The 13,139-nt window shown below is 36.1% G+C and overlaps 1 protein-coding gene across 1 annotated transcript in view; it reads right to left on the reverse strand.

Moving 5' to 3' along the window:
* The window catches only part of LOC149793256 (uncharacterized), a 240,775-nt gene that overhangs the window by 47,359 nt on the left and 180,277 nt on the right, over positions 1 to 13,139 (reverse strand). Inside the window, exon 5 of the mRNA XM_089967229.1 lies at positions 1,335 to 1,724. Within this exon, the coding sequence (XP_089823355.1) occupies positions 1,335 to 1,724 (390 nt within the window). The remainder of the gene's footprint in view (positions 1 to 1,334; positions 1,725 to 13,139) is intronic.

Genomic DNA, 13,139 nt, shown 5'->3' on the forward strand with positions numbered 1-13,139 from the left:
GGTGAACTCGCTTCAGTTGATCAATCGAACACTGTTATAAATGTTATTGTGTATGTAACATAATTAAACTACCTTAAATTAACCGACTCATTCACATCTGTGATCAACGACAGCAAGGCAACCAAGCGAAATGAATACTTCATAAAAAAAAGAGCTTGGTTTCATAGATGCGGACCACTGTGGGCAAGTGAGTTTCTGAGAACTGCTGAACTGGCACTTAGATATATCTTTAAGGATGGTAAGAAGTTTCACTATTACTTCAAATGAAATCATGACATCAATATTGTACTAATTTAACAATACAAAAATCGAGTTTCAAAGTAGACGATTGTTTCACGAAATATATGTCCCTATATTTTTTTATATAAAAAGGAATCTTGTTTGGTGGTGTATTGACAGTTAGTCTAGTTCCCTGCTAACTTTACTCCCAACTTTGTATTGTAGTAACAAATACACTCTTGGAACCAGACTAATCAACAAAACAAAAAGCAGTGACGTAATGCATAGATGTTTTTGCGTACACATGATGGTTGTTGAAACCAGTTGGAACGATCTTTCACATGTTTGACATTTTGAAAATAAATGTTATTTATTCAGAAAAACCAACAATTTCATTAGAAAAAGCACGTCATTAACAAAAAATTATCGACGCAATTGTTAAACGAGGATTCAGTCATTAAACAGCCCAATTCCCTAAATAACCCCCCAGCGGTTTTCTCGATGTCTAAGCTTAAAAAAAATCGGTTTTTAGAGGTCCATCGGTAACTCACACCCTCGATTATAGTGCGGTCTCTGTTTGTGGACCCCGTTGTGCACAAGTTATCGAGGGAGAGGTGTATTAGCTGAAAAAGTATGGGTCAGATGAAAACTTTTTAGTACATTCTTGACCCCACATGTTTCAATCAACCCCCAGTTCTGACACCAAAGGTGGGTTTTTTTTACCCTCTGTTTTACACCCCTGGGGGATACACTGCCATTAAAGAATTTAGTTATAATGCAACAGATTTAAAATTTCACAAGGAGTTATTATTATTACCTTTAGTAACTTGGTCCTCTAGTCATATCAACTTTGAAAAAAAAATTTTTTTCTTCTTCTGTAAAACAAGCTTTGTATACAGCAACATATGGTAATTAGGCCATCCACTTATAAGCAGATACAAGTTTCCATATTTTATAGCTCTAATAAATGTTATGATATTGTGCAAAAAAATTGATTCAGGTTTGAGGAACTTTACACACAGACATGTAAACATAGATGGACAGCAGCAAAACAATATGCCTCCTTCTGCAACTGCACTGGAGGCATAAAAAACACTACTTTCATAAATACATACCGGTGACCACAACTGTGCCATTGCTTTGAATTCTTTTAGTTCCTGATTGAACATACACCAATTCACAGCGGTATTGAGCTTCATCTGAACACTGTATAGAATCAAACTGAAGTATGGATCTTCGGTTACTTGATGTAGGATTTGATTTTACAGTTCTGTTTTCAATGTCTGCTGCATCTGGTAAATTATATGAAGCATTGAACTGATTATCTTGATAGTAGAACACTATTATAATGAAGTCAGGGTCAGTATCACGTTTTCTTTTCAATTCAATGGAAAGGAAACCTTCTCCTGCTGATAGGGTATAGTCACAAAATAATGATATCTGGTTGTTCCCAAGCTGTCCCTTATCTGTGGATTTATTTAATGTCACTGTTGCAGACCGTAAACCTGGAAAATAAAAATAATTTATCACATGACTTCACCAACATTTTTCAGTTTGTGCCATACATGTACTTTTGATAAACATAATATGACATAAAAAAATTACTGAAATCAATTACTTCTGTTTTATTGAAATATACTATGATCATCATACAACTCTGCTTCAAGAACAAAACTGAACAAAATCAGGTACATCATTTACTTCCTAGTTTTCTGTGTGCTTTTCTTGACCTTTTCCTTTCTGGAAACTTTGCTTCTGACTGGCACCATATACTCATTATTTTATGCAAGAGCCATTAAATGCCAATACAGTTCTCACCCATTAAATTATGCCTCGCTCCAAAGTGATTACAGATATAACTTGGTATTATTAAGAACCCAGTTACTAAAATCACATCAACGTATAACAATATGCATTGAAGAAAAAGTGAAACTTTAAAACAGCATTATTTAACAATTTTATTTTAGTGCATGCTAAACCGATGTTAAATACATTGTTATCCTCAGTATACTGCAGTTCTGTACACATTGTGATTCTCTCTGTATCATCATTTGTTATGGACCCAGACTACAATGTTATAATGAGACAAAGGTGTACAGCGAAAACCCCAAAAACCTGCTCCACCAAAAGTCGGGCCGTACCATTTACAATAGTTATATACAGTAAACAAACTGCAGACCATGCCAAGATCATGATTCTGCATTTAACTGAGGAGTACTTTTATAGTCATTCTCAATGACTGTAGGACATGAAGTCACAGGACAAAAAGTCACAGACAGAAAGTCACAGGACAAAAAGTGACAAGTCTGATTTTCACAGCTATAAAAGAAGGTACAATCACTAGCATTATTCACATGGGGAGTTAATAGAGTAAATTCTGTTAGTGAGTGTGTGTGTGTGTGATTTGGATTTTTAACATAGCTTTAACAATTGTTCAGTCATATCATTATCTGCATTGTGACAGTTTATAGTGATTTCTTGCACTGGGGCATCATGCCGCATACATGTAGCATGATGTCCCACCCAGTCACATTATCCTGACACCAGGCCCACCAGTCCTAACAAAAACTTCTTAATGAAAATCAGACTTGTCACTTTTTGTCCTGTGACTTTCTGTCTGTGATTTCCCAAACCAAAATGTATGCTTACGACAAGCTTGCAGCAAGCTTACGACAAGCTAACTGAGGTTGTGCAAGCTAGTAAGGGTGCTTGCACCAGCTTGCAAAAGGAATTTTTCGAAGTCTGCGAGTTTGCAAGCTTGCAGAATTTAAAGTTCAAGCTTGCACAAGCTTGCAAAAGGAATTTCAAAGTCTGCAAGCTTGCGAAATCTAAAATACTTGATGTAAACTTGTGCAAGCTTGCAATAATCAGGCATGAAAGTTGAAAGTTGGCAGTTCTGCATGAGATCAGTACTTCCTGAAATGTTAAAGAATATATGTTGTGACTAGATCATGCTCAGTATAAGAAACTACACTGTCAAATTAAAAGATGTTACCGGTAATCTAGCTTTTATTTATATCTGATAATGCACTTAAATTAAATAATATATATTTTCTGTGATGCGAAATGCTAAGAACTTGAATTACTTGTACTTAGCTGATAAATAAATAAAATATATTATTCCAACATTTCTCTACTTTCAAATTAACTATGAACATTATTAATATATTTCAAAATAAACTGAATTATTTCTTGACCAAGACAAATTATGAAATGCTATTTTTCTACAAATGTCTTTTTTCTCATTTTAAAATTTTTACAAATATTATACATGTTAGAGAAACAATTTATTTTTTTTACATAAAGGAAATTCTTTGACACATTAACCCCTGGAGGTTTTTGTTGTTTTTGCCTGAAATTCTAGTAGGAAACGTATTTTGAAAGCTATTTCTAAATGCATCCGAAAACACCAAATCCCAGGTAACTTTCAATAACATACTGCCTAGGTGGGGTAGAAACATCGTTTTTTGTTGGCTATTTTGATCCCGCATGAGCAGAAGGGTAAAAGTTGGAGGGGTTTTTTTTGTTTTTTTTTGTTTTTTGCTAAACAGACCCATTATTTTTGTATCGAGACCACTCTTTATTCCAAATGCCCATCTTATCCTATTTTTTGCAAAGGTTCATCTGTCTGTTTGCAGTTCATACCGGTTTGCCTTAGATCTGCGGCCAAAAAGCCTAAAATCCAGACACAAAATCAGATCCCAAACACAGGCCAATTTTGGATAGAAAACAATTGATTCCAAAAATTTGAGGTTTTTCCCTCTGTATTTTGTAGTGCAACTAGGAATTCCAGATTACTGGGTATCATTGTAGAGCTACATCTGTCTACCTTTCTATAATAAAATCCACTTTAGGGTATAATGCATGACCATGACACTACAGAGCTCGGCAGTAGGCTATTAACTCCTGCCACGTTAACTCATCACTAAGGGGTAAGTATGTGAGAAAGCTTGCCAGTAGCTTCTCGAGGGTCGGTGGTTCTTTCCCGGGATTTCCCGGGTTCTTCCTCCACCTTTAATACTGGCCGCCATGTATAGCCTATCTTGTGCTGAAAAATGGCGTTAAACCCTACAACAACAACAACAACTAAGGGGTAATGTGTTAACAAGGATTTGTTAATTTTTTACAAATCGTCAAGGAATGGCTAAATTTTTAATTTATGTGCAATGTTGATACACAAGTGATTAAATATGCAAGGAATATTTAAATTTGGTGACGTCATCAAAATGCACCCATTAACACATTAACCCCTGGAGGTTTTTGTCGTTTTCGCCTGAAATTCAAAGTAGGAAACACATCATCAAAGCTATATCTAAATGCATCCAAAAACACCAAGTCCCAAGTGATCTTTCAATAACGTACTGCCTAGTTTTGGTAGAAACATCATTTTTCGTTGGCTATTTGGCTCACGCATGAGCAGAAGGGTCAAAGTTGAGTTCTTTTATTTTTTTTTGCTAAACAGACCCATTATTTTTGTATCAAGACCACTCTTTATTCCAAATGCCTATCTTATCCTATTTTTTGCAAAGGTTCATCTGTCTGTTTGCAGTTCATACCGGTTTGCCAGAGGTCTCGCTAGGATTTTAAAACTAGGAGTCCAGGACTCCCATTTTGGTAAAAATAGGAGTCCCACCATCAAAAGTTGCAGTCCCTTCTTTCCTACAGAATCAACACCAACGTGAGTGCATCTATTTTGAGATGGTGAGGTTTTCATAATGTAATCACTCACTTTAATATAGCTTCATTGCAACAGTCCACTGACAGGATTGCAAATTTATGGTTTATTTATTTGTCTATGTCCTTGTAGTAAATTTAGGCAATGGTTAAATAGTATCCGATTTGCTGTTTTTCCCCCGTATTTTCGAAAATACGTGTCATGTCAGAAAACAGCTTAGGCCTTAAAGCGCATCTTGAGAATTCCACAACATAGCATTGTCCTATACATTTCTGATCTACATAATTTGCATTTTAAAGTTAAATCTTTAATAAAAGAATACCTTGGCTTTGCTTTCAATGATTTGTATATTTTTTGGACAATATTTGCCCAATGATTTATGAAAACAGACAATCTAATAAACTGCATGGTACATCCCAGGCTTAGCAAAGTCCGCCGTTATTTCCCGTAAGGCCTACTGGTTCACTTACAGTTTCAAACAAATTTTATGATGAAATAGTGTACAAGAGGCAGTTAATATATATCCAGATCACCGATTCTGATCTTAAAACACATGTCTGTACATTTTATCATCAAAGGATATCATGCAGGAAATTGATAGTTGCTACCTTACTCGGAAAAGGGTTAATGGTCAATCAGTTATCAAAACATATGCTTGTGAATGGGCAAGAGTTTGTTTGTCAACATAATTGATATCAAAACTAGGCCTGGCTACTGATGTCTTGATGAATACCGTATTTTCGCGCATTTAAGACGCACCTAATTATAAGACGCACCCATATATAAGACGCGGGTTTTGACGATTTGTGTAAAAAATATTTTACATAAGACGCCCACAAATATAAGACGCACGCGACCTAGCCATCTGCCGCACTGAGCAATTTATCTCCAGTGGTTTCCTTTCCTTTATCATAAATGAAAATTTGTCCAATGTTTCATCACCCGTCGGATGTAAACAAGGCTTCATTACCATTTTTAGTTGAGATCAAAGAATTGTCTGAGGCAGGACCGCAACGGTTATCGTTTATTCTTATCTCCCGCTGGGCCAATAGCGGATGGGTTGAGCACCTGGTATCTAGATTCTAGAACAATAAACGCCAGATGTAAAGGAGGCTTCATTGATCTGCTAGGCCAAGTCTTCAGCCGGTGGGATTAGTACCGTACATGGACCAATAAATACCCGATGTAATTACTGAAAACTTACCCAATTGTTTTTACAACCAGGAATGAAAATCGTGAAACGTGAATATCGACCGCAATAATCGTCCTTCAATATCACACACTGTACCGTTCGTTCGTGTTAAAAAATACTTAGATAAGACGCCCATTAATATAAGACGTACTCTGGGTGCGGGGTAAGTAAAATTTTGTATAAGACGCATCTTATATAGGCGAAAATACGGTACACTTCACTACAATACTAGAACTAACTGGGCTAAGGCGAGGGACATTTAAAAAAGAGTATGGTCCATCAATGTAATTCTTAAATAGCTCTTGTTCGTCCATCAGTGATACTGAATTTTGTCAATCCAAGTAATGACTTATTCCAAACACTAAGCTAGGCATCACACACTTTCTTACACTTAGCTACTGTCCTGTCTGAACTATCAATTCTAGCAGCTTTAGCACTCTTCTGAATCTCATTACAATCTTTGTATGTTTGCCGTTTAACCCCAAAATTCTTATCCATATTTACGAATGGCATTTTGTCTACGTCTCAACATATGTTGATTCTGAGGTCACGTGCACTACTTATTCCGATACATTCAGAAATGAACACAATAACAAAAGCTAAAGTTGTTTATTTGATGTACATGTACTTTTATAAATGACCACATGTACATCTCTGGGTCTTTCTGAGTCAAAGCCTTTGAACTTGCCGCCCAGCTACTGCATCATGTTCTTTTTGATGTACTCTTATAATGGCAACATGTATGTGTATCAAGGGGTCTTTCAGTCACTGAATTCTGTCATTGTAAATATCAACACAGCTAACTGATCAACACATTTTCCCACAAAGCAGATGGCTGAAGCAGTACTGGCAAGTCTTTGAATTTTGCCGCACACCTATTACATGCGTACGGAGAACTCCCGCCTCAGTAATTTTCTGCGGCCCTAGATCAAAAATTGCATCCAAATATGCATAATTAAACGTTTCCAAGATCTCTGTAAATATATATATATATATGTGTGTGTGTGTGTGTGTGCGTATATAATGTACTAAGCACTTCAAGTTTTGTCGTGAATTTTTTAAATTTATTTTTACCCCATGGATAAAGTACTACGGTGGGCAACAAAAATGGGGATGGTCGGCCAACCGGGAACTTTCATCTTTTTGGCCTAATATGGCATTTCCAGTCTGCAACAATCGAAATCTGGGGGATGATTTTATCGTATTAAAAAAAAATGAGGTAACTGAAGTACCCCATGTAATACTCGTAGCAGGTGCTTATCAACTTACAGTACTACTTTTAAAATTGAAAAAAAACATTAAGAAGTTGTGGAAAGATCTAGGAAATATTTCTTTCACATTCTTCCATTGGTTGCAGAGCATGGAAGCATCCAATCACAGTTGCCGATTCATCAATCAATCTTGTACGCGCCATAATAAGAAACTTGAAAGTGGTCCACTTAAAGCAAACTGATCAGTGAAAACTTGCATTAAAAAGGAGTGGATTCTCAATCGCCATAACTTGTTTGTTGTTGTTGTTGTTGGATTTAACGCCATTTTTCAGCACACAATAGGCTATACATAGCTGGTCAGAATTAATGGTGGAGGAAGAACCCGGGAAAACCCCGGAAAGAACCACCGACCCACGAGAAGCTACTGGCAAGCTTTCTCACATACCCACAATGGCTGAATTCGAGACTCGAACCCACACAGACAGAGGTGAGATGGCAGTGATCCATAACGGACAGCGCTTCAGATCATCGGCCACTCAGGGCCCCCATAACTTGTTTGTGTTATTTATATGATAATCCTATTACCAGAAATGTTCTAAGCCTCCTAAATGTTGCTCAGCCAAGAAAGGCAATCGAAGATTACAAAGTCGGAGATTTGGTGTCGGCAAGGTTGGGTTGCTGAGTTTTGGGATTACAGAAGGAATTATCTGACTGATTGATTGGATTTACATCGCGTGCACCCAGAAGGGCATGTGCGACGGGTTTATTCCCGCACAGCAGGATTTCTAAATGTTCCTTGGGGATGGAATTAGTGCCACATCCCTCAGGCATTTATGTGCTCAAGGAGCACTGCTAATTTAGCCATCAGGTCGTAGGACTATATGTCTCTAACGACCTGAATGAAGGGCTTTCATGAGTGGGAATGGGCCCAACACACACTCATGTTAATAATGAGTTGATTTCAGTCATATTTTCTGTACTAGGTGTCGACCCAAGCAGTATGTAACGCCCGTTGCAATTGGTCACAATGATGACATCACATCGGGACACCTAGCTTTAGGCGGGTGGAAATTGTTCCATATCTATGCTGTTATACGATGTCCGAGAGAGGCAGAAGGGCAAGGAACTCGGCAAGCCGGCCATGGATGTTGTGCACTTCCAAGAACGTCAGTCCGTGCTTAGTCAAATTTAGTCTACTTGTACTAATGGACGATAAAAAACGCCAATAATGTGTTAGCCACCTGTGCAATTGGGTCAAATCAAAACAAGTTGTAAAATTTTCCTACGTCCTAACAATCAAACAAATTCTAGTACATAGTGTACATTGTAGATGCCCTACAAATTTTTAATAACATGTCTGAGTGACATATAAAAAGTTTGGTCTCTGTTAGGTCATAAAAGGTTTGAATTTTGAACCGGTGGATTGACGGATCAAGTCAGTGTACATAATAGTTTTAGCGAAACAGGATACCAAGCCAAAATGGTTCCCTGGATAAGAGGCAGTATTGGTAACCCTTAGAAGGGCTTTTTGTTTAGCAGAAGTTCCCCATTTTTCTTCTGCTTCTTTACATTTCTCCACAGTCCCTTTTCCTTTCAGGTAATTTCAGGGAAATGGTAGCTGTGTGGCGTAAAATTGTAGTTAGCTGCTTCTACTAGCTGCTGGACTGGGTAGTTCTTGTAGGCGTCTTGATAGAATTGTGTAAGGATTCTGACACCATAGGCACACTCGCTATTCATTTATTTTTGCTTTTATTTATGTAAGGTGTTTCATGCGCACATTGCACGCTTTTTTGTGTCTGACTGAGGCAAAGGAGGTAGTGACCAGGAAGGCAGACGACCATCTGCAGGCAGGAGTCAGCTCATTCCAGGGTACTGTCTAAATGGATGTACTTGCACGAATTTTGAGTTTTGGTTCTTGTGTCTGAAATTGTTCTAAAGATGAGCTAGATTACATTGGATGGATAACTCTGCGCTGCTTTAGTGTTAGTATGGTCTGTATCACAGAATTAGGCCGCAGTATTTCTCAGGCTGTCTTTTATGTGAGGTTACATAATTAAAATGATTAATATTTTTATTTTTAAAGGCCAACTTGCCACACCAGTTTTTTTGGGCAATAAACATGGGTATATGTATTTTTTCTCAAATAATCAATTCCCATCACTAGTAAATGGCATGGAATGTATTGCATATTATTTGAAAAGTGTGCTTTTTTATATAAATTTAGGGTTGATGCAAGCGAATCCACAATCACCAAAACCATAAAAAACTGCTAAGAAAATAGCAACTAAATAGACCACCAAGATGGTAACATCAAAACAGACACAGATGGTAACACCAAAAAAGACCAAAGTAAAAATAAAGATGCAGCAATTTCAAAGTTTCCAAAAACTATTAAAAAGCAACAAGCATTGTGTCATGTCTTTAAGAGTTCATTACAGTATAATTAAATAATAGGATAGTAATTCTGAATAATTTTAATAATATCTTTAAAGGGGTGCATCAGGATCTTATAACTGATTGAATACATTAGTTTGAACCTGTAAGGCACTGAGCCAGGAACAGAATATAATCATGACTGCATTTGTTATCAAGAATTTAGAATGATGGTCCCAAATTCAAAGAACAGTCCATTTTAGAAATATAGTGTTTTATGGGTTAATACCTTGTTTTCAGAACTAAAGGATTCCAAACATGATTTGTAAATTTAAGGCTAAAAATAACAGTTACATCTGTACTATTTGTTTTATTAATCCATCACATTTTACATTTTCAACCAATATTTTTTTTTTTTTACATAACTGTACCAAAAGAAATAGCAGAATATGAAAGATGTGATGACAAACAAGAAAATCAATGAAGTACTAAAACCATCAAGAAACCAGGATATAAATTTATGGATTTTTAAAATTAAATGGACAATTTACACTAATGGAACATTATGGGTATTCTCAATATTTGGACCTTTTTAAAGTTTTATTTGTACATGTTGAACAAATAATAAAAAAACGTATTATTATATTCTGTAATATCTGCTTCAATTCTTGGGCTGACATTTTATGCCAGGGAGGTGTCCTCGGACGTTTGAGAATAAAAACCTTAAACAATGGTATCAAAAAAATTTGTCCTTGGACTACTACCTAGAAAAGTCAGCAACCAATAATAGTAAACCTCGGAATATGTACAGCCAGGGAAGGACTTGAAAATATTCACTGAAATATTAGGGCCCATTTTTCATTATTAGGCCTTTGAGATACGAATCAAAACATTTATATACATGGGGAGGCTATCCATGCTGTAATTTTCACTTCAAGACACCCAAATCAGATCATAACATTTTGTGCAAACAGTGAGGATTATTTGAGTTCAAACACTGCATCACACTATTTTTTAATGCAACAAAGATTAACGATAACTATGCCATCTGATCCATGGTTCAAAGATTTCAATGACTGGAATCAACTTGCCCTAAACGCCTTACATATAAAGTTGTTCAAACTTGTTTTACAAATGATACAGAAATATATGTTGATTATCAAATGATGTTAAAATTCCAAACCATCAATATTTTATTATAGCGTTTCTTGTTAAGACGTAACATTATGCTGCGAATCGCAAAAGTTGTTGTTGTTGTGGGGTTTAATGCCATTTTTCAGCACACGATAGGCTATACATGGCAGCCAGTATTAATGGTGGAGGAAGAACCCGGGAAAACCCCGGAAAGAACCACCGACCCACGAGAAGCTACTGGGAAGCTTTCTCACATACCCACATTGGCTGAATCCGAGACTCGAACTACCGCAGATAGAGATGAGATGGCAGTTATCCGTAACGGAGAACGCTTTAGACCACTTGGCCACTCGGGAACCTGAATCACAAGAGTAATGATGCAAATAAAGTGACACTGTGGTTGATGAGAAGAAAAAAATTAAATCTGATCTGTTCCTAGTTAGATGTAATTTTGAGTTCAAGGTGCTAGTATTTTATAAAAGACAGAATTTTCTCTTCCAAAAGCCTCGATAAATGGAGTACTATGTCCCATCAAAGTTTCAGGGCACACGGTATTCAAGCTCTCAACAGGTACACTGACACTTGGGTACCGACCCATTGATTATAACCTGGGTAATAAAGTAGGCAACCAGGAATCCATTAAAAATAAAGAAATTTAAAATAAAAACGTTTCCAATTTCATATCAAAGACATCAGGAGTGATTGAGACACAGAATAATGATTATACTTCCAGGCTCATGTTGTGTTATTATTGGCTGCTGAGCATTTATACATCATTAGACCTCCATAAAATTTCCTTATTTTCTATTTATAATAACTGTACATGAAACAGCTCCGTAAAAACAGATGGGTTTCTGGAATGTGAAAACATTTGTTATAGAGTCATTATATTTTTGATACACACATAGGTAGCAGATCAGTCTAAATTTCTTACAAAATATTGAGAGAAACAGGCTTTACTGATGTAAATCATGAATGTTACACGAGTGAAAAATGTTAGAGGAGAGGGATTTTGTTAAACTTAAAAATATGTTGCACCAGGAAAAGGAAAAATCAAAGCACTTTACAAACCTTGAAAGAAGAATTTGACAGTGATGAAATACAGCATTTATCATTTGTGGACTTCACTATCATTCAGGACAAGACAGACATGCATACATACCAACCAACCAACCCTCTTATGGGTAAAAGTGTTATAACTGCTGTTGTAAGTGGCAACAAAGTGCAATTTGGGCATAAAATGTACATATCGCATGCCAGAATTGCAGTATGTATGAAAAGGATAGATTTTTACTACTGAGCTGGTTCTGCAAATGCTCAAAAATTTCGTCACAAGGCAAAATCCACATGGATTAGAACCAGAATACAAACACAAAATGTACTGAATGGCTCTCATATTCTTCTTTTTAAAGTTTGTAAAGTGATGTCGATTTGTCCTTTTTTCTGATCTGGCATGTTTTGAAGCTTGGAAAGATCCATCTGCTCCAACATTTTCCATCACAAAACATCCACAACTCAGACCATGAAACATTTCAATTAACATCTGGTGCCATTTTCTTTAAAAGTACAGACTGGTTCACTAACTAACCAAGTAACATCAAAAAAATGAATCTGTGAGGGTCACATATGAAGATACCAGTGACTGTTGTCTTGAAAATGGGTCACATACAATTACAATAAATATCAAAGAAAGAAAGAACTCTTATGCCATTCTTACACATCAATTACCTTTTCAAGATTGTTCTCCAATTTATCAGTGAAATTAAAGAGATGACAAAAAATTGCAAAAAAAATCTTTGTATTGCTTTAATTTTTTAATTTACCAAAAGAGCAATGATAATCCTACGATATACAGTCTAGCATAAAACATAATTTGGTGAGAAAAAAAGCATACTGATTATGCCACAAGGGTAATGGTTGGAATGTATGGACATGTAGACTAGTTAAAGCGAATGTTATACATAAATAATTTATTGGTATGATTTGTTATACTCTTGTACTAATTACTAAGCCAAATGGATTTAACTAATTTGTGAGAAGAATTTTAACTGCAGATCCAGGTAAGTTGCACATTTTTTGTTTTTCATATAGTTTTCCATAACTATGGCATGTAATATATAGATTGCTCTTTTTATTCTCAAATTATGCTTTTTGGGGACTTATATTAGTAATACATGCAATTACCCTTAAACCTCTCTTGGGGATTGGCATAACTGAACCTACAATAAAGCAGTTCAGGTTCACATTTAACAAAATTTCCCTTTGATTGGGTACCTGGGTAATCAATCATTAGGATCAACAAATACCGGTAGAAGTTTCCTGCGCTGCCATCTCG

Source organism: Sinohyriopsis cumingii, chromosome 8 (genome assembly GCF_028554795.1).
Source record: "Sinohyriopsis cumingii isolate HCF-2022 chromosome 8, ASM2855479v2, whole genome shotgun sequence".
NCBI lineage: Eukaryota > Metazoa > Mollusca > Bivalvia > Unionida > Unionidae > Sinohyriopsis > Sinohyriopsis cumingii.